This window comes from Gastrolobium bilobum, unplaced genomic scaffold, assembly GCF_033153095.1.
Source record: "Gastrolobium bilobum isolate Gb01-03AN ecotype WA unplaced genomic scaffold, APGP_CSIRO_Gbil_v1 utg10772, whole genome shotgun sequence".
Lineage (NCBI taxonomy): Eukaryota > Viridiplantae > Streptophyta > Magnoliopsida > Fabales > Fabaceae > Gastrolobium > Gastrolobium bilobum.
Window position 1 is genome coordinate 24,753 of NW_026897585.1, and position 27,791 is coordinate 52,543.

Genomic DNA, 27,791 nt, shown 5'->3' on the forward strand with positions numbered 1-27,791 from the left:
CAACAAGCAGACAATCACAGAAGAGATGTTCATTACAAACCAGGTACTTTGGTGTGGGTTCGTCTTCATCCTTATAGACAACAATCACTTGCTGCCCTCCTTCCAATAAACTTAGCTACCGGTACTTTGGTCCCTTTCCTATTGAAAAGAAAGTGGGCAAGGTTGCTTACAAACTCACTTTGCCTGATACAGCAAGGATCCACCATACTTTCCATGTGTCACTCCTCAAACCGTTTCAAGGAAATCAGGATACCCTTCCCTTTCCCTTACCAGAATTCTTTACTGGTGGGTTGCCAGTTATGCAGTTTATGTTAGCCTCTCGACAGAATGCTGATGGTACCATTGAAGTTTTAATACTTTGGGAAGGTATGCCTGCTGAACAGACTTCATGGGAAAATGTAGCAGAACTCCAACAGCAGTTTCCTAACTTCAACCTTGAGGACAAGGTTGTTTTTAATGGTGGGAGTATTGATACAACAACTACTGACAAGACGAATTTAGAAGGTTCAAGAGCTGGAGAGACAGAGGAAAATAAGCAAGGAGATGTAAAGGAACCCAGCATTGCAGAAAGGAAAGCAAGTAGAGAGAAAAGAAGACCATTAAGATTTAGAGATACATTGTAAAGAAGTGATTGTGTAAATATAATAGCAAAGTGTTAGTGCAGTGATGACGTATACAAGAATAGGATACGTGTAATAATAAAAAGGACTAGAGATGTACAGATGTCGGCTATCAAATGAAATAACAGAATACCCAATTTTCTTCTCTCATCTCTGAATCTTCCTTCTTCTCATCTTTTCCTTCTTGCTTCTTCTTCGATAGAGGTCAAACCCTATCAGCCCCGTTACATTACCTAAATCTCTTATCATTGTTCATATTCAGCATTTGCTAGTTTCCACTGCAACCAAACTTGAGTGCACATAAAATTCCTGATTTGCAATTTTTTTATAGGAAAGTCATGTCGTATCGTTTCATAGTATATCATTTAATTCGTTGGGATTTAAAACTTATTATATATATCCATTGTAGTTAAATAGATTTATAAATATACCCTTGTAGTTAAATAATATTTTTATACAAACTTTCACATATACCCGTATGGTTTTATAAATTCTTTATTTTTCCTAATTTTTATGTTATATAAATATAATAATATAAAATAAAATTTTAATAAATTTAATCATTAAATATTAAATTAAAAATATTTAAAAACATTTATTCTGAAATTATTTTAAAAATCATTTCAAATTTACATAAAAATATATTCAAAATTGAAATATTACTTAAAATAAATTAAAGATGTGTAATCTAAATAAATTATTTATCATAAATTTATTTTTCATAATATTCTAATAATATCAGAAAAAATATATTAAATAAATAATATTTGACTTAAATTTATTTTTGCGATAAAAATAAAAGATTTTTTAATTTGTTTTTAATTTATTTAGGTTAAATGTATTAAACGATATGTTGATTCTCTTAAACAATATTTTTTATTTTTAAGATAATTTTAAAATAAATTATTAACTTTATCATAATTTTAGATTTTTTTTATGTTTACTTTTAGATTTTTTTATGTTTACTTTTAGAAATTAATTTATTATAATTTGAGTTGATACTATTATACTAATATTGAACTAAAAAGAAGGAAAATAATTTTTTTATATTTCTTAAATAATATGGATGTAATTGATATTATATTTTTTTCAAAATAAATTTAAAAAATAGTAAATTTAATTTTAATTTTAATTAGTCATAAATATATTTTAAAAATAATAATTTTCCTAATTTAACTTCAGATAATTTTTTATGATGATATTGTTTTATATCTTAAATAATATTTTTTATTTTCCATATAGTATAAATAAATATTTTAATTTTTTGATACATAATTTAATTTTAAGATAATAGTTAAAATAATTTAAAAACATATAATTTTAATTTTAATCTTTAATACTTAATACTTAATCTTTATTTTAATCTTAATTTAACATATAATAATAATATAAAATTAAAAAATTATATATATAAAACCATTAGAGGTCTAAGTAATACATTTTTGTGACCACAATAGATTATATGTTATATTTTAAAATCATAGAGGTTAAATGATATATTTTTATAAATACAATTTGTCAAAATAATAAGGTTAAGACCAGAGAAAACTGTGATAGATAATATAATCAAATGAGTGAAAATAAAATTATTCTTTTTTATATGAGAAAAATTATACTTATAAATTTTTTATTTATAAACTAAACTATGTCTTACTAATAAGACACTTATGAATAAAGTTTTACTGGTAAATTTTTTTATTATACTTACTATCTATTTTTCTTACTATCTCTTACTATTAAATTTTAATCGTTGATTTTCGTCAATCTAACAATTATAATATATTGAAAATTAATAATTAATTAAAAAGTGTCACTTAATAAATTATAATTGTTAGATTGACGAAATTAATGATTAAAATTTGATAATAAGAGATAATAAAAAAATAGATAATAGATATAACATTTCTCTAATTTATAAGTTTATAAAAAATAATTGTCAATATAATCCTCCACTTTTTATATATTTCTATACCTTCTGATCAGCTGCATCAACTTGCCAAGATTAAAATGATAAATCCCATTAACCAAGGAAAGCTAGCATCTCCCAAACAAGTTAAGTTCGCACCTTTGAACTAAATAGTGGTACTTCAGTTACCGGACTAATCGATTGAAGTATTTTAAAAAAGAGGTTTGATTTTCTCATGTTGAATGAGAATTCAAATTTCATGTTGTAGAGATAAAAAGCATATGGGACTCATATGTTAGAAAAAATTATATGTAAGACACATATCAGCACGGAAATCGAAAGGTGTGTAGAAAAATTCTAATTCTCATGTTGAATGAAAATTATAAAACCCTTTAAAAAAAGTTCGCATCTTTGCTTTAAAAAAAAGTGCGTACTTTTTTACTTTTCTTAACGTTCCAATAAAAGCATTTGACAACAACCCACCCCCACCCCACAATCCACCAACACACACAAAATAGAAACTGACCACAAAAACGTATAGCAGACGTGAGTGGGAAAGTGACCACAAAAAGTTCTCCTATCCTAATTAATAAGATTTGCAGCCTTATTAATCAGGAAAATTGTTGCTATGACATTCACATGAAATTGTTTTAGTTGATAAATAGAAGACAGTGAATCATATTAAAAATCGCTAAGAGATTTTAACCTATATATAGATAAGATTAATAATTCATAATATCAAACACAATGTAACAAGAAAATTAAAATAGACTTACAGTATGGAAGATAATAGAATAGAATGATCAATATATATAGGATAGTGTAAGAAATCTGAGCCCACAGAAAGTGTCTTCTTAAGATAATTTGCTCCTTTACCGATGCCGAAAGTTGATGGATACTTATCTCCCATGATAGAACAAATTGCGTCTGAAGATTAATGGCACTACCAGTCAACAGCTCAAAAGAACAGACAGAACAAGATGCCAGAGGAATTACATCGGAGAATGGAAGGAAGTATGCAAAAATCTGAGGAAGGAAAAAATCCGGCAGAATAACAGTGCAGAAAACAGGAGAAAATTTCTGAAGGGGTCAGGGTCTATATATAGACACTAACCGGTCACGATGAATCGTCGTGACTAACGGTCACGAACGGGTACAACCGGTGACCGATTCAGTGAACGACTACAACCGGTGACCGGTTCGATCCAATATGAATGAACGCGTCGGTTTGAACCGAAAGGTAAGAACCAGTTCGGTTCAAAAAACCAGCGAGAAGAAACGGATAGAGATGGGGATATTTTGGACAAAAAATTAATAAAATAATTTAATAAAAATATTATTTTTATTTCAGATACACTTTCGATCTGATCCGGCCGGCCACCAGACGGCGGCGCTCGTGTGATGGACTAAAGGCCACCTAGCTCATCTCCCCTCCACAAGAGTGTAGTGCCCCAAGGGATAATTTAGGAGTGTGAGTCGTTAATCTTTTTTTATCTAATGGTTCTCAGATGAGGTGTCAAACTTTAAATTTGACATTGGTGTCAAATGAGTATCCTTTGACACCAGTGTCAAATTTGAAATTTGACACCTCATGTGAGAGCCGTTAGATCAAAAAAGATCAATGGTGTCACATGCTTACAAATCAGAGTCATTGATCTTTTTTGATCTAACTACTCTCAGATGAGGTGTCAAACTTTAAATTTGACACTAATGTTAAAGGATCTACCTATATATCCATTGATCTTTTTTGATCTAACGGCTCTCACATGAGGTGTCAAAGGATCCTACCTTATATATATATATATATATATATATATATATAGGATTTCAATTTTCTTATGCGATAGAAGAAAATTTTCTCATGTTGTAGACACATCTTATATGTGACCCACATCTATTAAAAAATAAATAAAAAATAAAAAATATTTCACGAAAATCGAATGATCACTATTAGAAGAAAACAACTCTCCTACGACGATATGAGAAAATATTTTTCTATATATATATGTGTATGCAAAAGCCCAAAAACAAATATTACATAGACACATTTGACATCAACCTTCGGGCTTCAGCAAGTAAAACACTAAGACAGGAGGGAATATTATTAAAAATGTTTAATCCTAAAGAAGATTGAAATCCATATTTAGCCATCCAATGTGCACAATCATTTTGAGCTCCAGGGAGATATTCAAAGCAGTCTTCCCAATCCCTTTGCAATTAGTTATGAATATTTGCCAAGGTAACACTGTCCCTATGATCATGCATTATACAGAGCAGTTGTGAAGTCACCTTCAACCATAATTTGTTTGTTTTCGTTTTACTTTTCTACTTTCTATAAAAGTACATTTATTTATTGAAAACATTGTTTTGAAAATCGATCTCAACCACCTCTGAACTAAACCTAAACTAGTTTGGTAGGGTTAATTAAACCGTAAACTGTACCTATGGCTGGATTATATATATTAGCGATTGAGTACCGAATGATTTATTAAATAAAATATTAACAATCTTAAGATGATGCGTATCGCGAATATTTTTAAAAAAAAAACTATAAAGAGTAACACATGTGAATATCTTGTTGCCATCACAGTAAGTTCATAACATAAAATCTTGTTGCCATTTTGAAACTATATATTTGCTCGCCATTCTAATTACACACACACACACATAATCCATATCTGTGACCATGTCTCCTAATTGGTTTATTGGCTTTGCTACTATTGTAGCAGCCATCCTCATTCGCAAGCTTTTCAAGCTCATAACTCGTCCTTCCTTACCTCTACCACCAGGTCCACGACCATGGCCTATAGTCGGAAACTTACCTCACATGGGTCCTGTGCCACACCATGCACTCGCAGCCTTGGCTCGCACCCATGGCCCTCTCATGCACCTTCGTTTGGGTTTCGTTGACGTTGTGGTGGCCGCTTCCGCCTCCGTCGCCGAGCAGTTCTTGAAGGTTCATGATGCTAATTTCTGCAGCCGGCCACCGAACTCCGGCGCCAAATACATGGCTTATAACTATCAAGACCTTGTGTTTGCTCCCTACGGCCCACGGTGGCGGTTGCTCCGGAAAATAAGCTCCGTTCACATGTTCTCAGGCAAGGCCTTGGATGATTTTAGACACCTGCGGCAGGTGAGTATCATTTCAATTTCATATTGATTTTGCGTCTTTAATTTGCCTCAAGATATTATTCTTGTGTGGAATAATATATAGGTCAGCTAATTGCTTTTTAACTGAAAAGGATATCAATAACCTTTAAAATTTAATTTTCAGGATAAAAAAAACACATGATTAAGAATTGTCGGTCATTAGATTACAATTTCATTTAGTGTAATTATTTTTTTGTTAGTTGTATCAACAGAGGTAGTCCTTCAGAAATTGTTATGCTAAAGTAATAAATTGCAGAATTAATTTGAAACGGGAAAAAATCTTAAAAAAGTTCAATGACAAAACTATGTTTTTTTTATCAAATATAAATTATTTGCTAACTGTACGTGTCGGTGACTAATCTGGGCAATTTGTCTTTTTCTTCTTTTTTTTCATCTCTCTCCTCCTCTGTTTTGCACTATCAAGCATCAAACAGTAAATTTTTTTTTTAGTTAACAACCTTAATTACCTCTCTAAGGTGAGGTGAATTGACTCATTTTTATAAATTTTAATTCTTTGAACCGATTATGAGACTATCTAGAGTGCAGGACGGATCAGGTTTAAAATATTTAAACCTTTAACAAATATGGTATATAAGAATTAACCCGAGATATTTTCATTTCCACTTCCTTAGTTACTTGCTACCAAATAAGCTATCACCATTTAGTCAAAGAGTACAAAATTTAAACCATCACCCCATAACCACTTCAAAGATAAAATTGCACTTAATATTAAATGATAGTAGCTCAATTGACCTGAGGAGGTATCGAGTTACACGCATGTATTTAATCCTTTTCAATACTATGTTTAATAAGAGTTTAAAACCTTAATCTTAGATAGGCTTGGCAATAAGGAGCCAATCCATCGGGTTGGCTCGTAACCCGACTAAAATGAGCCAGGTTGGGTTAGGAAAAATGAGTTAGTAACTCGATTCAGCCCGACTCGTTTCAGCTCGAAAAAAATTGAATCAACCCACGGGTCAAACGGGTTGGCTCGCGGGTTATTTTTTTATATAAAAGTATAAAAATTAATGAAGGTAAAGTGGAAAGTTAAAACCTAAAATCTCAATTCCAAAGATCCAAATGAAAATACCCTATAGCTGCCAATGAGTCCAAAATCGTGCATTAAGAACTTTTTTTATAGTATGTGTGACAGTGTGAATATGGTTCCAACTGCCAATAAGTCTAAGTCCAAATACAAAAGGAATTTTCTATGGTTTATCTGTATAATGTCTTTGTATTGAATGAATTAATAATTTAGGGAAAAAATTTAGAAGTTATAGTATCAATGAAATTTTATTTTATTTTCTATTTTTTCGAGCCAACCCTAACCCGACTCGGGTCGGGTTGGGTTGAGTTTTCTGACTCATTTATTTTTCGAGACAACCCTAACCCAGATATTTTTTTTGAGTTGAACGCGAGTTGGGTCGGGTTGAGCCGGGTTAACTCGTTTTGCCAACCCTAATCTTAGACTCATTTCAAATACGATTGCCTACTATAGAAAATACCCGCATCAGACTCACCCAAGGTGTATCTAAGATTGGGAATCTTAATTAGTCCATTTTTTCAAAATTCTCGTTTATTTGAGAATGGATCCTCTTATTAAAAAAATACATAATATAGTCATATAAAAAATTAGAATCATATAAAAATAAATCAAAAGTAATAAAGGAAAAAGAGAACAATATTAAAATAAAAATTATACAATTATTATTATTAATTTATATCACCACGTGATATTCTTTTAATGCGAGAGGAAAAAATAAGTAGACAACCCGTAGGTAGCCCTGTGTATCATTTTGCATTCATGCACTGCTGCCATGGGATTCAATCACTAATAACTTCAGCAATTAATGCATTGTGAAGGTGAGTGGTGGCATTGTCGAAAATTTATATTCATTTATGGGTTTCTCAGATATTACCAGCCTAGATTTGGTACCTTCAATTAACTTTCGGAACAATGGAGCTAAAAACGGAGAGGTCTAATTAACAATAAACCAAGGGTAAAATGATACTGTAAAGTTATGTTATTTTGTATAAAAAAAAAAAAAAAAGTAAAAAAAAAAATGTGAATCTCACTTTTTTATAAAAATAAAATGATATAAATTATATCATTTAAGAAAAAATGACAAACATTTTTTTGCATAAATCAAATTATAATCCATGCACCCCAAACATACGACAAAATACCCCGCATCCTCTAAAATGGTACAATGCTCCACCCTGACATACGACAAAATTTAAATTATACCCCACCTCTTAAATGGTACTACGACACTTGGTTGTTCTTAAACCACACAGTTCACCAACCAACATCCAAATGACAAAGTCATAAACACAAACGTCATTCTTCTTGAAACACACAAAATGTCCTGGAATAATTATGGGTCTATTTTTTTTGTCCATGTTATTTTTTTTAAGTTTACTTTCATTTTTCTAACTCATTTTTTACATGCTAAAAGATAAATTTATTTTATATATATATAACTATATGAAATTTATATTTTTTCTCTTTTTTTTTCGTATCAACCCAATATATTTTTATATATAAAAAAATGAAATTTATCTAAAAAAATGAAATTTATCTACTACAATATAAGAAATATTAAATTTTATAATTAATGAAGATTATTGTTGTAGGAGAAAAATTACCCCTCATGCCAAGACAAATTTCAGGTGAGATCCATGATTTACAGAAAAAAGTACAGACAAAAAAATCAATGTGTGAAAAAAAAGAAAAGAAAAATTTCTATAATATAAGAGTATAATTTTCCATAATTATTATAGACGAAGAAATAGGTGTGAAAAGAGTGTACAAGAAAAGTAGCATGAAAATTAAATTAATAGAATTTTAATTGTATATAGAATCATTTGAGCAGAGAAGATATTAAATTTTGAATAGTCAGAAGATTAAGGCAACTTCCAAAATATGCATGTCATTGGATCTACAATATATTAAAATTGACTTTTATCATTGTTTTTAAAATGAATATACATGGAAATATAATTTTTCACAATGGTATCGTACACACACAAAGTGAGAGACAAATTATGATAAACTATATTCTCAATATATAAATTGTACATTAAATCTTACCCATTAATTTTTATATATTTAACTATTATAATTTATTAAATTATATTAATTAATTAATTATTAATTCTAAATAAATTAGGATCATCATATATATAAAAATTGACTATTAAGATTTGATATAAAATTTATTATTCTTAAATGCATATACAGGAAGAGGTTGCAAGACTGACAAGCAATTTAGCAAGTTCTGGCTCTAAAGCGGTGAACCTGGGACAACTGTTGAATGTGTGCACCACTAACGCATTGGCGAGGGTAATGATTGGACGGAGAGTGTTCAACGACGGCAACGGTGGCTGTGATCCCAGAGCGGATGAGTTTAAATCAATGGTGGTGGAGCTTATGGTATTGGCTGGAGTTTTCAATATCGGTGACTTCGTTCCTGCTTTGGAGTGGCTTGACCTTCAGGGAGTACAAGCCAAGATGAAGAAATTACACAAGAGGTTTGACGCATTTTTAGCCAGCATTGTTGAGGAACACAAGAACTCCAAGAGAGAGAAGCACCAAGACATGTTGAGTACGTTGTTGTCACTTAAAGATGATGAAGAGAAACTCACTGATACAGAGATCAAAGCATTACTTTTGGTACCTACTCAATAATATATGTTATGTTAATTAATAATGATGCACGTTTGATTGAACTTCACAACCATTTAATTACTACATAAGAATATATAACACTACAATTGATGCAATTTTGTTTTGCAGAACATGTTCGCGGCTGGAACGGACACGTCATCAAGCACAACAGAATGGGCCATTGCTGAAATGATAAGGAACCCGAGAATTCTGGGCCGGGTCCAACAAGAAGTGGACAGTGTTGTGGGCCGGGACAGGCTTGTCACTGAATTGGATTTGCCTCACCTTCCTTACTTGGAGGCTGTGGTGAAGGAAACGTTTCGTCTTCACCCATCAACCCCTCTTTCTCTCCCACGAGTTGCTGCAGATAGTTGTGAGGTTTTCGGCTACCACATTCCTAAAGGTGCAACTCTGTTGGTCAATGTTTGGGCCATTGCACGTGACCCTAAGGAATGGCCTGAACCATTGAAGTTCAAGCCCGAAAGGTTCCTCCCCGGTGGTGAGAAAGGTGATGTTGATGTTAGGGGAAATGACTTTGAGGTTATACCTTTTGGTGCTGGACGTAGGATATGTGTTGGTATGAGCCTTGGGCTCAGGGTGGTTCAGTTGCTGACTGCAAACCTGGCTCATGCATTTGATTGGGAGCTTGAGAATGGGCTGAACCCTGAAAAGCTCAACATGGATGAAGCATATGGGCTTACCCTACAAAGAGCAGTGCCACTTTCGGTCCATCCTCGGCCCAGGCTCTCACCACATGTGTACTCATCATGATTATCTTCCTGATTTGGAGTTTGGCTTCTTGTAGCTTGTCTTTGTCCCTATCCCCTTAATAAAAGAAGAAGTCCCTACTACTCTAGTTTGTGAAAATCCAAAAAGAGGTTGGGGTAGATAGTTGTATCTTCAAGTTTGTATGTGACTATGCTATTATCGGGTACTTGCAATAAGTGGTAAAAAAACTAAGTGGGCGTTTGATACGCGGTATTATTTATGATTTCTGGGAAACTGAATTTTTTTAAATTTTTAATTTTCGGATATTATCATAAACTGAATATTTTCATCATATTTCTGAAAATCGAGATTTTCGGATAAAAAAAAAAAAAAAATTCCTCTACCAAATGCTCCCTAAGAGTTTATATGAATAATTTTTTTTACATGAGGATATGAAGAATATTATAATGATCACAGACAAATTCAAATGAACCCAAATATGGTCACGACCAGGTGTAGTTTATAGTTTTTATTTCATTTCCACCGAGAGATGCTTCATGTTTGGAGGATAAGAACAATGGGCCAAAAGAGAGGGCAAAGGATGTGCTTGAATGGTAGGAAGGCATTAGCAGCAAGAGAAAGGGAAATCAAAACCCATATTGTAGTTGGAAAAAAAGAAAATGTGTCCACATAGTCATGTGAAGTAAGAGTTGCTTAACCATTTTGAATACGAGGACAGTTTATATTGATTTTTGTGGTTGCTTAATCAAAATTCATGCATGCTAAATTTATGTTGTGTTATTTAAATTATTTTTGTCGTGCTACATGGGTGTATATTGTCAATCAATTTAAGTCTTATTTTTTTAAAAAAAATAATTGGTAAAGATATTTTTTTATTTTGAAAGTTATTTTATGTATTTTATTTAAAATTATTACTTTGGTATTTATATAATTTACAATAAAAATAATTTTTAAAGTAAAATAGTTAATTTTCTTTTAAAAAAACTTATAAATTATATCATAATTTTTCTTTATTTATATCACATCACGACATTATCTTATTTACCCGCACAATATAGAATATGAGACTCATATCATTTGCTACTCTTATTAATATCTTATCTGGAATAGGTTATTTTGCCTATTTTTATTTTGCTTACTTTTGTCTACTCCTCACAACATCGTTAGATTATAATCTTATCTAACGGTGGAGATTTTCGAAATAAAATAAATCTTTTTACCCATTTCTTTTCCATCACTGGCTCTCACTCTTTCTCTCTCCTCCCACCCTTTTTCTCTAACGACAAAGACAGAGAATGAATTAAAACTCACAACAAGGTTTTATGTTTGTTAATAGAACTTCCGAAATAAACCTTTGTTTGTCAGGAAAATGCAAGAATTGTTTTCAACAAAAATTTATTTGGCCCTTTCTAAGTCATACTATTGTTGAAGCGTACTAACGCTCGTACAATTTTAGTTAGTGAAGCACCTTTGAAGAGAGATAAAGCTAGAGATTTGGTATTCGAATCACTGTCATGTTATGCCATCTTGGGCATCAACCAAGATAAACAAAACTATATTATAAGAGTCATGACAAATAGAGTGAACAAAAAATCAATTCAAACTCACAGGAGATTTCGATCCTATGTGTTTTTGTGTCTCTAGCTTCGTCGATAGAAAGAAAGGGTGAGAGACAATAAAGGGATAGAAAGGGATAAAAGGGTTTACTTTATATCGCAAATCTCCTCCATTAGATGAGATTATAAACTAACGGTATTAAGAGGCAAAGGTAGACAAAACAAGACTAGGTAGAATAACTTATCCCCATCTTATCTTGTTCGTTAAATTAAACATGATTTATATATTAAAAAAATTATGAAATGAAATATTAATTAATTTTTAGAATGGTAAGCAAAGGTAGGCAGAAAAAAAAGGTAGTTAGGCAAATGTTAATTAAGATTCTGATCTGATGATCTTTTTGAGTGGTAGGCAAAGGTAGGTAGAATAAATCTTAATCTAAAGAGGAGAGAGAAAGATAAATGTTAATTAAGATTTTGATATATTGGTATTTTAGAGTGGTAGGCAAAATAACCTATTCCTATATAAATTTTTTGAAATTGAATGAAAATGTTTAAATTAACTATAAAAAAAATTCAATCAAATCATTGAATTGATAGAATTAAATATTTATTAAACGGCGTATCTGTAAGTGGATTCGGGCTTTGATCATGTTGACACACTTCCCAAAAAAATTATCGAAAAACCATGCTATCACAAAAATTTGCCAAAATATCACGGTGGCAAACGCATGACAACGAATTTCAAATACCACGTGTCGCAAAATGATATGTCACCAAACTCGTTGTCAGTGGAAGCGAATTTAGTCTCTAAACTCGCTTCTAGTGACAATGAGTTTGGTAGCTTGTTGTTTTATGGCACGTAGTACAAAATTTGGAAATTTTGTTGTAAAATTTCATAAGGTTATATAACTTTTGATTCAGATATTCGAATTAGGTGATTTTTTTTCTAATTCCTTATAACTTTTTCAGATCTATGCGTTGGCAAAAAAATGCTTCTTTGTGTTGTGTTTGACACATTTTATCTTTGTGAATGGTATTATTTAATTCCTATTCTTATTTTTCACCATACAATACTAAAAAATAATCTTTTCGAAATTTTTTAGCTTTTAGATTTCAAAAAGTTACTTGAAATCAAAAAAAACCTAATTCACACACTCGAGCAAGAAATTATGACTTTCTGAAATTGAGTTGATTATTTTGTCAATATACAATTGAAACTCACTGCCACTTACGATAAGTTTTCTCACCCTTATATTTTTCAAAATTTTGCAATAACTTGTATTTAGGTAATTTGGTTGGGGTGTTTGGTAGGTGGATTTTTTTTTAAATGCTAAGAAAGTGGTAGATGAGATTCACAAATGACCATATTTAGTAAGAAGTCTGGAAAATTTGCTTAAGAAAAAAATTTTGATAAGAAAATTATTGTAGTGTAAAAATGAAGGAAAATGCTCACTTAGAAATATCACCTTGATGGTGATATTTTGATTTCCCCGTCAAACTCAAACTTGCAGCAATTTTACACCAAAATATTCTTAGTAATATTTCGACCTACTAAATAATTTTTTTTTTAACTTTTCCAAAAAAATGACTTTTTAACAGTTCTCACCATTTTCTCAATAATTATATTTCACTAGTAAATTTATTTTTTCTTTTAGCAACCCCTAAAGAAACGTGTCACGTTGGCAATGTCCTAATGGTTCTTATCCAAATTTTAAGTAGTTAAAAATTTAATTAAACACTTCTAAAATAACCATCATTATTATCACATGGAAACTTTGAAAACAAGGGACTAAAACTGGTTGTTGGTTCCTAATCCCAGTTAAGTCTCGTCGCCAATCTATTGAATGATATCTCTCGAATCGAATTGGTCACAGAACCTCCATCATCGTCTACCCAATTCCACGATCGTGTTCAACATAACTCCACTTTCCCCACCAACCAAACCCCCCCTTTTCTTCTCAATGGATCTCTTCCTTTGAAAAACTATGTCAACCAGTGTCCAACAGGGCCACATCAATATTACCGCTCCGTCGCCATTTGCAAACGACGGCGACGATCTGAAGTGCAATGGGTACGACAACACCTTCCTTGTCGTTTCGTCGCTTTTGTTCGTTCTGTATCTTACGGTGCACGCCAAGAAGAACATTAAGAGCCTCGGCTCCTATATTATCATTTCCTATTATGCCCTCCTTTGGCTTGTTACCCTTTTAAACCTCGCTTGGTCTTTTCTTCAGGTTCATTACATCACAGATTCACATCTTTCTTCTGTCTCAGAAAATTTTCCGCAATTCAATTTCAATCCTAATTTAAGTTTTTCAGCTATATGTATGTGTCACTATTTATTACTCTTAAAATCCAATGTCTTTTTCTTCTTATTTTTTTGCTTAAGCAGGAATGGCAGTGTTCTCCTGAAAAGGAAGTTGCGTGGAATCTCCTGTCATTATTTACAACATGTGGTATGCTGTGTCTGGAGATAACCTTGATTGCTTTTTTACTGAAGGATAACTACATGAATGGCATGGAAACTCTACCACACACTTTCCTTGTATCAGGAATTATTGTCTTTGTGGATACCCTTCTTAAGGTGAGACTGGTTTTCAAGTTTATGTACATGTATGTAAGCTGAAGATATATAAAACGATTAATGTTTTCTTGACACCTTAAGTTTTAGGTTGAATTGGTTTTTTATATGGTATCAGAGTCTCAGTCCGGGGTTTGATCCTCGTTGCCCTCCATTTTCTTTGTGGAATTTCTTAGCACAATTAGGCTGGACTGATGCATCATCCATCTTTCAAACTCAATGGGCTCTCTTGTGAGGAGTCGTGTTAGAAATATATAAGATTATTAATGTAACCTCAACCAACAGCTTAAGCTTGTGGGTTGAATTGATTTTTTACAAGTGCTATGCATTTTTGTTTGTGTTGTAAAATATAAGTTGATTTTTTTTTGTGACTCAGCCCTGTTTGGTGTCTAGACTTGTTCATTCTTTCTTTGTTTCATGTAATTTTCCCATTTATCTATGTATGTGATTTTTTCCCACTCCCACCAGTTACTACTTACTGGTTTGTCTCTGGTTTTGAATGTAACCCTGGTCTTAAGCTATAGCGCAAGTGCAAATTTTATTGTAGTAGCTCAGAAAGCCATCAACTTTTGTATTGGCAATTTGCAGGGAAGAAAAATAGTCAATTTTCTAATCATCATTTTTTCATATCCGCAATGTTGATCACCGTGATTGCAACTTTATTGGAAGCAATAACAAGGAGTGCGATGAACACTCTTAAGAAAGTCTTGCGGCACCAAACATGATGTTAAACAAAATATGCCGTTGGCATAATAAGTGAACTTGTTTTGGTAGTGATTATATGGTTCTACTTGTCCATAAATTCATGGCAGCTAAGTTGTCTCTTTACTCAGAGAATGTACATGATTGAAATTTCCAAAGGTCATGCGGGAAACACAAACCTCCTTTATGTAAGCTTATTTGAAAATGTTTTTAAGCTTTTTAGTTTTTTCCATATCTTAGCTCTATCGTTCCTTGGAAAAATTTATTTGTCATTTTCTGTAATCTCGTTTATACTAACAATGCAAGCTTCCAAATTTTAACTGTATTCATCCTGTCAAGCGTCTCTCAACCTTCTCAGAAGTGAAAACCCAGAGGCTAGTAGCCTTAACTTAGGAAACCTGAAACTAACAAAAGTCTATAAGTTTTTTATGTGAAGTTTTGTGTGTATGGGTTTATGCCTGCACCACCATTATTGACTTTCAGTTACTGATGATGCTTATTCACCTCCCAAATTAAATTTAGTCCTGGCATAGCTGCCAAGTTCAATAAATAAAAGCTCCTACATGTATCTTATCTGGTTTGACATATCTTGCTTATGTTCTCTGATGAAACACTGATATGCAGTACCGATCATATTTGAAAATTGTAATATATTCCTCATTGTTTGAACACATGCTTTGGCGGTGGATTATTTGTAACTGCAATGGTTTTAATCTTCAATTTGACTTGGAAGCAGCTTTTCAGATTCCTACAAAATAATTAGCTTCAATTGCATCTTTAGATTAGTGGGGAAGAAGGGTATCTTAAGCATGGTAAGAAACTTCTATAGAAAAAATTATAGGACAATAAGAGACTGTTCATCTATGAAATATTGTGGTGAGGGTTCAAACATAATATTATAATAAATGAGGAAATATAATTTCTGAGGTTATAACCATAAAGTACTAAATTATATACTTGAATGAATGTCTTTGATTTAATTCATCATTGTTGCTTGAATACCTTAAACTGCAGCCAAAATTTTACTCCTACCCCGTCCCCTCCTTAGGAGATGTAGGAACTAGGGAGAATGGTTGCTGTTATTGACTTATTCATTTAATTTAGGATCTATTCATATGGTGGTTATTTGTTTTTCTCTCATTTCTTTTGAGTTTTGAGGATTGCTTATCCTTGTCTTGTAATTTTCTTTTCTCTTCAATATGAGTTCTCCTTTTCCTTTCGCAAACAAAAAAATTAAAATTAAAAATAATGGTGGTTACAACTTGCATTCCGTTCATGGCTATTTCTCTTTGCATATAAAACACAATGTTTATGTCCCCCTGCCAGGTGCTGGTTGTTCTTTACATATTACTTACTCCTTAAACGGCTTTTGACTGTCATAACCTTTTATGTGTGGTTTCTTGACTCATCTTCTGCTAATCAAGTACTTCCTTATCAGACAATATATGTTTTTGGATTTGGGGTCCCATTGTTCAATCGCAATGTTGGAAGCACTCATACGATCAAGTGGGGTTTGTGGGTAATCCATAAGTTATTGCTTGCTGCAGCATATGGCTTTATTTTATTTGTACATTTCTCTGAATGGAAAGAGAAGCTGCCTCGTGAGTATAACGTTTCCTTCTGTTGTCAGTTATGCTCTAAATGGATTTGTATTCTAACTTCAATTTTTCCGTCACCTTTGCAGCCAGGCCTACTTTCTACAACTATGCCGTTGTAATGTTTGTCTTCAGTGCAATTACCCTTTTTGCTTGTGGGCTAGCAGGAATTGGCGCTGGTTTCGGCAGTTGGTAATCCTATATATCTTTGCAATTAGAAGAGGTATTCAGTTATCATCTCTATACCTTCTGCACTGACTGACGGATATCCTTCTCATCAACAGGTTGTATGATCTCACTGTGCTTTGTTATCACTCTTTATATCTTCCATTTCTTTATGTAACTTTTCTGGCAGATATTTTCAAGGTTAGCACTCTGCTATTTACTGTTTCTTTTTGGTTTTCTATAATATATGCATGAACAGGCAGAACAGCATATTATGTGTTTGCACTTGCTGCAGGAGGAAGACTTCCTTTTGGATAACGCATATTACTCTGAGATGAAAGATGCTGGATTCTTTGATACTGACTGGGAATAATTTCTCAACAATTTATGCACGGAAACGACAGACATCTTTTGTTCTGTGCACTGTAAATATATAGACTTTCTAACTAAGTCAAGTTGAACTCTGCTCTGTCAACATTTTAATGATATGTTGGATCTGTATGACACTATGACCCTACTGTCTGTGAAATGCTGCCAACAGGAACAGTGCTTTTGAAATCCATCATATTTCTATCAACCAACGACAAGTGAACCAAGAATCGAGTTGGGGCTTGAAAATCAAAATCAGCTCCAAAATCTACACTAGCATTGAGATTTCTTTCCGAAGAATAGGCAGAGTTTATTTTGCAAGGCTGCAAAATTAAAATGTATCCATGTCAGTGCCTCGTGTTGGCACCAGCCATTGCATTTTGCAATTCTAAATTCCATACCGAAAGTTCTTGAATATATGCTCCATTATCTCCACATTCAAGACCCCCATGATAAGAAGTAATTGAATTGTTTAAGGCATATAATGGCCTCAGCATTTAGTAATATGCTACCCTCGATGACTTGCAATGCTACTATTCGAGGCCATCGGTTTTGGAGAATGTTGGTGAAAGGGATCTCCCCGAGAGTTCTTTTGACCTAGATTATTTTATTTTCTAATAAATGAATTTCTCTCGTAGCAATTGTAAAATATTTTGATTTAGGTTGTTGAATTTTGAAGTTGTCTTTATATTTGTTGAATTCAAAAAATTACTTTTTAATAAGAATCTTTCTAGGGGAGGTTATACTTATTACCTTTTTTTCTTACTACTTCTTACTACCAAATATTAACCGTTGATTTCTGTCAATCTAACGGTTATAATTTTTTAGAAATTAATAATTAATTAATAAATGAGATCCAATAAATTACAACCGTTAGATTGACGGAAATCAACGGTTAAGATTTAATAGTAAGAAGTAGTAAGAAAAATAGGTAGTAAGTATAACATTTCCCAAGTCCAAACGTATATTAAATAGTAGTTTTAAATTGGGGAGGGATCTTTTGACTCAAGAGTAAGACTTACAAGTCTTACTCTTCATCTTAACCATTGATTTTCGTCCATCTAACGGTTATTATTTATTTAAAAATAATAATTAATTAATTGGTATTAATAATTATTACTAAGTCTTACTCTTGAGTCAAAAGATCCCTCCCCTTTAAATTATATACTTTGAATCAACACATATTCCATTGGTTAGGTTTCGGCTACTTCAATAGTTGAAAACTACTAATTTTCAATGTTATACTAACAAAAAATATCAATTTCAAATTTGATAAAAATGTATTATATTTTCATTAACTAAATTAAATTTAGATAAATCAATATAGATGTCGATGCAGACAAATGAAATAGGAGCTGTTAAAAGGATTTTAGTTAACCAATTTGTTAATGGGTTAGCTAATTTAATATTTTGCACCTAATTGTTATTGATAGAGCTCTCCTTCACCTATATGGGTTAGCTAATTTAATATGTTGCACCTAATTGTTATTGATAGAGCTCTCCTTCACCTATAAAGCCCAACCCAGATTTTTGTTGATTGGCTCGGCCCCAAAGTTGGTAATCTGGTCCATTCCGACATAGATTGCCCAGCGAGCCATTTCACATATGTGAAGTCTCTTCCTCGAGAAGCTCTAACCCTATATATAGCCCTGGACTCTGAGGAAAAAAGATAAATAACATTTCACTTCTCATTTTATTGCCACTTTACGTGGTACATTGTTAATGAACCACTAATCACAGTTTCTGCATTGGGTAGCTACTTGTGCGGTTATTTATTTTATTTTATTTTTTAATTTGGGGATTGATCAGTATCGTGAGATATTCAATTCACAAGTCACACACTCATATATAAGAGAAGCAGGGTATAGTCCGGAGTTCAGATTCGTGTCATAATTTCTGGAAACTCACAGTCACAACTAGAAAAGAAGAACATTAAATTAGATGGGACCACGGTGTTTGAAACATACCCATGTAAGGTTTTAAGATTTTAGTCTAGTTCAAAAAAATGTTAATAAAAGGCACGCACAATAGAAAAATCATTTAAGATGAATAAATAATCTTTTATTTCCAAGTTAGCAGTGTAGTTAAAACATCTATATGGTTGGACTGAACTCAGTAAATTTATTTGTTGTGAATGAATTCCCTAAGCAATTTTCATTATTTTCTCACAAATTATTTTTAAAACTTTTCATCAATTTTAATTATTTTTATTAAGAAATTAATATTTACTATGTTATAAGGAGATAAGAAATATTAAGGAATTTCTACCCTGTCTTTGGACCTTTGAAAAGAACAAGGAATCAAGAAAAATGTTGAAAAACTCGTTTATTTTTTGTTTTGATCTCCTCCCCCCACTCTTTGGATGCCAAAGCCGTACCATGGCAAAAAGAGAACAGAGTGACACAGTCCTGTTGAGCTTTTGCGAGTCCCTATGAAACAATTTTCCTCATTGATAAAGGGTAAAGAAAAGAAGAGCGTGATTACTAGCGTTTTAAGTAGTAGTCACTAGTCACAGCTAAAATTGCAAAAGGACAAAAAGCACTCACAAACCGACACCATAGGGGGGACAACTTATCAAATCACCGTTTTACACATTACAACTTTAACCACGCATCAATCTACTCTACCCTTTGGTTATATTTTGTCCTGATATTCTCATCTGATCTCACACCCCATTCATCAATCTGTCACACACCCACCCACCACTCTCTCTCTCTCTCTCTCTCTCTCTCTCTCTCTCTATCTCAATCTATCTTAGCTGTACCACTTTTCCATCTGGGAACACCATTGCCGCCTCTACTAACATGGCTGCTTTTGCTCTTGCTCTTGCATTGCCAGTGCTTCTCTTGGCCTTGACTGGCTCTTCAAGTATGCTTTCAAACTCTCTCTTTTTTCTTCATTTTATTCTTCCTTCTCTTAACTCAACCTTGTTTTTTTAACTTTAAACCAAGGAGTGAGATCTTCCCTCTCTTTTTTTCTTATTTTATTTTAATACCTCGATCTATGTCTGTCCTCTTTTTTCTCACAAAATCTTCAAAGAAGAAACTTTTATCCTAGCTAGTGGTATATTTAGTTATGTACTAATCATATGCAGAGCATGTCATTCCACATTTCTTCCTTTGTTTGTGTTATGGTAGTAAAAATCCTTGTATCCTGTTACTTCAAAAGAGTTCTGCATATTTACCTTTTTTTTTTTTTTGTTTCATTTTCAAACCATTACTATGCTCAAAAAGTTTTTCTCTAACCCTTTTTTTCTTTTTTCTTTTTCCACATTTTGTTGCTTTTATTAAACATCATATGTTGTAAACTCTGATAGGTGCCGCTTGGTGCGTTTGCAAGGATGGAAGTGACGCAGTCCTGCAGAAAACCTTGGACTATGCTTGTGGAGCTGGTGCTGATTGTAACCCTCTCCATCAAAACGCGCCTTGTTTCCAACCCAACACAGTAAGGTCTCACTGTAACTATGCAGTCAATAGCTATTTCCAAAAGAAAGGTCAAGCATCAGGGTCCTGTGACTTTTCAGGAACAGCCGCTGTTGTTACATCTGACCCCAGTAAATCCTCATTCTCTCTTTTCCATAAATTTTTTTTTTTTTTTTTGCATATATTTCTTGAACAATAATAGTAGGTGACCATTTTTTTTTTGTTCTTTCTTTTTTGATGAGCAGGCACTAGCGGTTGTGCCTACCCTTCAAGCGCCAGGTATGAACTTGATCCATAGCCTTTTAATTTTACCTGTTTTTCCTTACTTTAATGTGTTTTTTTATTACTTTTTTTTGCTTAAAGTTTTGATATGGTTATGTCTAGTTTTCAAATGTTGATAATAGATTAGTAGTGATGACTTTAACTTTTGTTTCTCATAATGGAGACTGTGGAGCACTTGCATAGATTAGTGTTATATCCAGAGACCACAAAAGGAGGGTGGGGGAACATTACTTTGCATCAGGCATATTCGCAGCATGATAATAATGATAAGCGTGTAATGTAATAGGCAAATAGCGTTCCGAAGCGTTTATATATAACACTGTTGCTCTTGAATAGAGAGTTACGTGAGGTTATTTTAGGCTATAAACAATGTTTTAAGATATATTAAGAGAGCATGTTTTGATCTTTTTATTTTTAAGCTAGAAACTACTTATAATCAAAAGTTAAAAAAAAAAAACTTAAAAAATTAGCTAAAAGTTGTTTGTTAATTACATAAAAAATTTAGCTTAAAAATTACTTAAAAGCAAATGTTTCAATAAAATTATTTCTCTCTATCTTTTGTAATTTTTCATTTTAAAAAAAGTACACAATTCAAGAAAAACATATAGGAGCTTTTAGTTTTCAATTTTTTTCTTTATTATACAAAAAAAGCTATTCATTGTAAGAGATTTTTTCAAAATCTGTTTGGCCTAGCTTGAGAGAGTATCCAAATTTTCGGAGGTTAGATTTCTTTTTAAGCTTTAGTTAAGATAAACAGATTTTTATAAAAGCTTTTGTAATTAAAAGAGTCAGTTTATTTTTAATTTGAGCTTTTAAGTATTTTAAGCCACAAATTCTATAAAATTATTATTTTGTTTTTATTTTAATTTAGCTTAAGAGTAAGTTTTAACTTAAAAAAAGGTGTCAAACCAGCTTATGTGAAAAAATGGGTAAGTTAAAATAAATTAATCTCTTTGATATAATATTTGAGAACTTTTTATTGCCGCAATTTATTTTTATTAATGCATTTTAATTTATCATTTTTTGTCATGGCACTCTTAAAATTGATGATAAATAAAAAGATCTGAATTCAATATTCGCAGAAAAGTTTATGCTGCCATGATTACGCATGTAAAAATCCGTACAAAGTAAAGGTGAAAAAAATGAAAGCCAGAAATTTCGGACTGACTATAATTAAAGGCAATAATTTTTTTGTCGATTTAAATGGAGCACAATAGCTAATTTAGTTTTCTATACTCCGATTTTAATTATTACTTAATCCAAGGGGTATTATTTTTGAGTAAATATTTACAAATTTAGTAGACAAAATCTATCTCTCTTAAATCTATCTTTTTTAATTTCTCCGTTTTATTTATTTTGCTTTGACAAGTGGTCCAATCCAATGGAGATGAATCCTTTTTTTTTTTTTGTCATTTCATTTTAACAATATAGTAACTCAACGATGATGTATCCAAGTCATTGCCCATTTATTGGTGATTATAGACGTTGCAGTGAGACAGTGAACTTTAAACTTCATGAAAGATGCCGCAATAATTGGGTTCCCATACCCTTGTAAAGTTGGAATCTATTTCAAATAAAAAAGGTACAACAACATTAAGAAAATACAAGATTGTCCCAATTGAACTCTTTCATCCTATGCTTTTGCTTTGCCTCTTTTTGGGAAATAAAAAAAAAAAAAAAAAACAGGACACGCATGCACTTGCCACTTGCCAGTCAAAAATTGTGGACTCTAGCTCGTTTGTGTGAAGAGTGTGGGACTACTCTACCCATCCCTCATGTGTCAGTACTTTTGAATTTTGATCTTTGATGATAGTGGTGAAACAAAAGCCTGATAGAGTGGACAGGCACTTGTTTCGAGATCTGGGCCTACAAATTTAGAAAAGTCCATATTTTTTTGTATTTTATCGTAACTATTCATTATTTTCATGACTAAACTAACCTGGTGGCTTCATGCATGTTAATTTTTAAATCTAGTACCTACCTTATTCATTGTTCTTCAGCTGAAGGTAAAGAGAAACACAACCGTTTTTAACAAGCAAATCGTATTATTGTAGATGTTTTCTGACGTGGGGTTATCATGGCATGATTGTGTGCGCGCTTATCATTAATCATGTTGTAGTAGTCCTTATCATATTAAAAATTAGTTGAGACTGAATATGCAAGTAGATCAGCTGTTGTAGTTTATTTAAACTTTATGGCTGTGCATTAAAATCGACAAATTGAGGTGACCCCTTTTGAAAATTGGAATTGTAAGCTAAAACGCAAAGAAAGTATCAATGAGTTTGGGCCTTCCCCAATACTTGTTGGTTTCAAAATAGTTGGTAACCTGTTATGCAGCATTAATTTTCAGTTTAAGTTAATCGTCATCTGCAATTCAAATTTGGTGCTTTTCAATGCTTAATGGGAATACAAGCTCTCAAGTGACCATGCAATTATGTTCACATTCCTTATCATTCAACCTCAAGACACAAAATGAAGTTGCTGAATTCTAAATTTCTTTCTTAGGAAACCAGACTTAAACATAGTCATTCGTGTAAGATTGCAATTACAACTGTTAGCTATTGTGCTTTTGTCTCTGGTTTTAGAACATTTTGAAAGAGCTTTTATAGAGGCTTATGGTTGGTGAAAGCCATGCATCTGTCTAACTATTGGTTTGTCTTCAAAATCAGCACTGCAGGCACTACGCCAACCATGGGCACTACACCAACCATGGGAGCTACACCAACCATGGGCACCAGCCCTTCCACTGGAACTCCATCAACAACCAATGGCACTCCATCAACAACCACTGGCACTACTACCACCACCAGTGGTACTACTCCATATAGTTCAACGCCTGGAGTATTAGGAGGGATTGGCAGTGGTATGGGACCTTCAGGATCTGGCATCAACAATGATGAGAGTCATGGTGGGCTTAAACTTGAGGATAGTAGTTTGTTCTCTATATTCTCATTGGCCCTCTTCTCTGGCTTGATAATGCTTTGGTGGGGTTGAAAAGATTATTAAAGTGGTCATGACTGTGGCCTGGGTATGATGGAAAATAGCTGTATGTCACTGTATGAATGTAAGTGTTATTTTCTAGGTGTTGAACTTGAAGACTCTAGTTTTTATTTTTTTTAAATTTTTCTCCACCTCCACTTCTTGGGTTAATAATGATGATGAGCTTGTGATTAATTAATTAATTTAATAAGAAACTGGCTCCTCTAGGTTAGTTTGGATAAAGTACATAAAAACTTAACATTGTCAATGAGATGGACCTAGAGAGTAGAGACACTTCTGTATCTTCCAAGATAATTTAGGTTTTGGGAGGCCTCTAAAAGGATTTCTCTCTATAATTTGAAATTTTATTTATCGGATGTTCATTTAAGCCAATCTTTCTCTAAAACTGTTGCAACAACACTTTTAAAATGTGAAACTTATGCCCTTAAAAGGAACAACAAATAAAATTATTCTCAATAGTCGTGGACAACTACAAATTAAGAAGCGGATATCTGAACCGAGTACCAAGTTTCTCATTGACTAGTTTAATTCTAGGGTGTTAATCAACCTATTCAAATTGTAATAACCGAACTGAAAAATCGAAAATCGAAAAAAAATCGTAAATTTTAATTGAATTGGATCGGTTTTCGGATTGGTCAATCCAAATCGATCAAATATATTAATTTCTCTCTACTTACTTGGTTTTTTTTCCAATCATAGCCCAAAAATTTCTAAACCAAAGACTCATTAACCTATCAACTAAACTCAAGAAAAAGCATAGTCACATCTCATTAACAAAATTTAATTTGTGTAGAGCTTCATATCTCATTGCCAAAAAAGAAAAAACTACATTATCGTTTAATGATGCTTTTATATTTAAAAAAAAAAAATGACAAAGTCAATATATACAAAAGATGTTATTTGCATAATAATCATGAAATAAATTTTAGGATTTTCAAAAAACCGAAAACCGATCCAATCCAAACCGAAAAAAATTGGATTGGATCAGATCGGATTTGAAAAAAAAAATCAAACCGAATGGATGATTACATGATCAAATCGAAGGAATTGGATCGGATAATTTTTGCTTCCAAAACCGATCCAATACAGCCCGCGAACACCCTATTTAATTCTAATCAAACATTGTATGGCCCTTATGGAAAGTCTATAGAGGGCATATAACACCATTTTGAATTTGTTCTGTTATTTAATTCACTAGATAGGCTTCTTGCCTGTTTCATTTATCAGTTTCACTGCGTCAGTGTGTGGGGTGAGGACTCTTCGCCAATTGGCCCTTAAATAACTTTATGTTGTCTTCCCAATATTATATTTATTACAAAAGTATGGTATCTTTGATGTTTATTCCTATATTTGCAATTGTACATCACAGCCTTTTCTATTTGTTTGCTTCTCTTGTATTCCCCACATTTTCTGTTTATTGGCACATGGGTTGCTAATTCAGTTGTACCATACTTTTCCTCTTTGAAATCTGAATCACATTTTCGAATATTCCCCGATTCAGTGAGGGGCGTTTGGTTGAGGAAAATTTTTATGAATAATAGGAAAATAAGAATAGTGAGAAAATGGTTGGAAAGTGAGTTTGGTAGAAAAATGTAAAAAAAGTTGTTTGGTTAAAAAAAATATTACTGGAAAAATTAGGTAATATTTATGAAGTCTATGTTTGGCTGTAGGTAAAATATAGATGGGAAAAAATGATGCTATTACTAAAATACCCCTGTTTTAAAATCTTTTTGAAACAAACATCCTACCCTTTACATTCAAAACAAGAAAAAATCTGTGTCTTTGGAGGGTATAATGGTCGTTTTTGCCGGTTTTCACAAAAAACCACCTCCAAGAATTCTTTTTGAACAGTGCCAAACACCATCATTCCACTTGCATATTCAAAATGCAATGTAATTAGGATTGGTGGGAATTTAGACTAAATCTATAGAACCAAACGAGTGCTTTCTGAAATACTTCTTTCAAATGCATAGGAAAGTCTGAAAAAGAACGGAACCAAAGACCAGCTGAAGGTATATTGGTCGCTTTCTTTTCTTTTCTTTTCTCTTCTCTTACATTAGATAGTTATTATATCACTGAAGATTTTAAACCATACTTTTTTTTAGACCAACTTTACCCAACTAGCTTGGATATATATTGGCTTTTGTGAATGCGTTCCGCATCAGCATTTGTCATATGAGGTGCGAGCTAGTTCAGGGACTGAATTGTAATTCCATCCTAAAGTGCTAAACATTTTTAAAAAAATAATACTAATAATAGGGACAAGTTATATTTATAACATTTTTACTCCTAGAAATTCTCTTATAATCACTTTTATAGTTGTTAGATCAAAATAAAATCAATGGTTTTCGTGTAATATTATTTTATAACTGATTAATTTGATTTTGATCCAACTATCATCAAAATTATTGTAAAAAGTTGGACGGAAAAAGATAATGTAAATATAACCTCCTTTCTTATTATAATAATAATAATGATGATGATGAGGAGGATTCAAGATCTTTGTCTATCAGTAAAAACTTTAAAATCAAACACAAGATCTTTTCTTTGACGCAATTCAATCGTGCAAACAGAGCCAACCATCATTTAGCCTTAAACTTCTCATTTTACCGTCATCACACCAAGTCTGCACATTTTCGTGGTTCTTGGTTTTTGCTTTTCCAAAGTTGTTGTATGTTTTTAGTACAAAGAAAGTGACATGACGAGCTACTAGAGATTGCAAAGCACGTTTTCACAGGATGTCTATGGGCGAGTGAGGATTACAAGGTTTCTTTCGGTAAACATAAAACACGTATTGAGCACTAAGCCTCACAAATTTGCCTGTACTATTATTTCAAGTTCCCCGTAGTAGCACCCAATGATGCACGGACACTGACATGGGATATGGGACACGACACGGCGACACAGCGACACGTTAATTCTAAAAAATGGCATATTTCGACACGTTGAGACACGTTTTGATATTAAATAATATTTTTAATATATATAATATAATTTATATTTAATAGATATAACAGTCAATAAAAAGTCATATAACTAATCAAATATTTAAATTTCATAACATAAATATAAACAAAAATAATTTTTCGTATCTTGTTATTTATCATGTCAAATTTCATAACAGAAAAAAATTGATTTATAAATAATTTTTTTTAATTTTTAGTTAATAAAATTATTATCCGGAATCATAATCAAAATCAAAGACATGTTGAACTGTTTTATCTTTTTTTTTTTCATTCTCTCTCTTTCTCACTCGCTCCTTCTTATTACGCTTGAGACCCTCTTATTGTTGCAAGCTGTAATTGGATGGGAGCAATTTTGGACTCAACCTATTAAGAGTGCTCTCTCTCTTTGAAGAAGAGTGTTCACGTATGAGCTTTCTCCTAATGTCACCCATGGTTTTGAGACGCCTCACTCTGTTTTCTCCTCCACGCGTCTCTCTCTCTTGTTCCCATTTCGAGTTTTCATTTCCTCTTCTGACAATGAGATCAAAGTTATAGCCTTTTTTTTCCCTTCTTCTTCTTTCTCATTGTTATTATCATTTTTTTGTGGGGTTAAAAAAAATAGAAAAGAAATTACAGAAAAGAAAGGGAGATATGGTTGGAAAAATGCAAACAGGTGCTATTTTTGTGTTTCCTGAGTTGGGTTTGTGAGATCAGACCCCAAAAATGGAACCTTTATTCAATTGGTGGGGAAAGAGAGTCACAGAGGAACCCCCGTGGTTGTGAAGATGGAGAACCCAAACTGGTCCATAGTTGAGCTTGAGGGTCTCACTGAGGAAGAAGATTTCATCATTGCAGACTCTTCTTCAGGTCTTCCCAGAGACAAAGGAAGAGGAAAAAACGCAAAGCAACAAACTTGGGTTCTTCTCCTCAAAGCTCACAGAGCCGCAGGTTGTTTGGCTTCCGTTGCCCCTGCGTTGTTGGGGCTAGTCTCCGCCGTGAAACGCCGCGTGGCTTCTGGAAGAACGGACGCTGACAAAGACGGTGCTGTCGGTGGATGGGAGAAGGAGAACCCTGTCGGAACGTGGCTACCCATTTA

The 27,791-nt window shown here is 32.6% G+C and overlaps 3 protein-coding genes across 5 annotated transcripts; all 3 read left to right on the plus strand.

Moving 5' to 3' along the window:
• Window positions 1–5,060: 5,060 nt before the first annotated feature.
• Window positions 5,061–10,319, plus strand: LOC133308335 (flavonoid 3'-monooxygenase-like). 2 transcript variants are annotated; one of them, XM_061508949.1, is made up of 4 exons: window positions 5,061–5,115; window positions 5,316–5,659; window positions 8,921–9,352; window positions 9,476–10,319. In XM_061508949.1, the coding sequence occupies exons 2-4, from the start codon at window positions 5,354–5,356 to the stop codon at window positions 10,115–10,117; spliced, it is 1,380 nt and encodes a 459-aa protein (XP_061364933.1). In that variant the 5' UTR covers window positions 5,061–5,115; window positions 5,316–5,353; the 3' UTR covers window positions 10,118–10,319. The 2 variants fall into 2 exon arrangements, with proteins under 2 accessions (XP_061364933.1, XP_061364932.1); XM_061508948.1 differs by lacking the exon at window positions 5,061–5,115 and having other exon boundaries at window positions 5,145–5,659.
• Window positions 10,320–13,409: 3,090 nt separating this feature from the next.
• On the plus strand, window positions 13,410–17,707 carry LOC133308334 (protein CANDIDATE G-PROTEIN COUPLED RECEPTOR 2-like). 2 transcript variants are annotated; one of them, XM_061508947.1, is made up of 6 exons: window positions 13,410–13,868; window positions 14,027–14,218; window positions 16,356–16,518; window positions 16,602–16,704; window positions 16,797–16,878; window positions 16,973–17,707. In XM_061508947.1, the coding sequence occupies exons 1-6, from the start codon at window positions 13,620–13,622 to the stop codon at window positions 17,048–17,050; spliced, it is 867 nt and encodes a 288-aa protein (XP_061364931.1). In that variant the 5' UTR covers window positions 13,410–13,619; the 3' UTR covers window positions 17,051–17,707. The 2 variants fall into 2 exon arrangements, 1 of the variants encoding a protein (XP_061364931.1); XR_009751148.1 differs by lacking the exon at window positions 16,797–16,878 and having other exon boundaries at window positions 16,602–16,796; window positions 16,937–17,025.
• Window positions 17,708–19,816: 2,109 nt separating this feature from the next.
• On the plus strand, window positions 19,817–23,946 carry LOC133308345 (PLASMODESMATA CALLOSE-BINDING PROTEIN 3-like). Its single transcript, XM_061508964.1, has 4 exons — window positions 19,817–19,914; window positions 20,363–20,599; window positions 20,714–20,747; window positions 23,420–23,946. Exons 1-4 carry the CDS (start codon window positions 19,851–19,853, stop codon window positions 23,742–23,744), a joined length of 660 nt encoding a protein of 219 aa, XP_061364948.1. The 5' UTR covers window positions 19,817–19,850; the 3' UTR covers window positions 23,745–23,946.
• The last annotated feature ends 3,845 nt before the right edge of the window (window positions 23,947–27,791 follow it).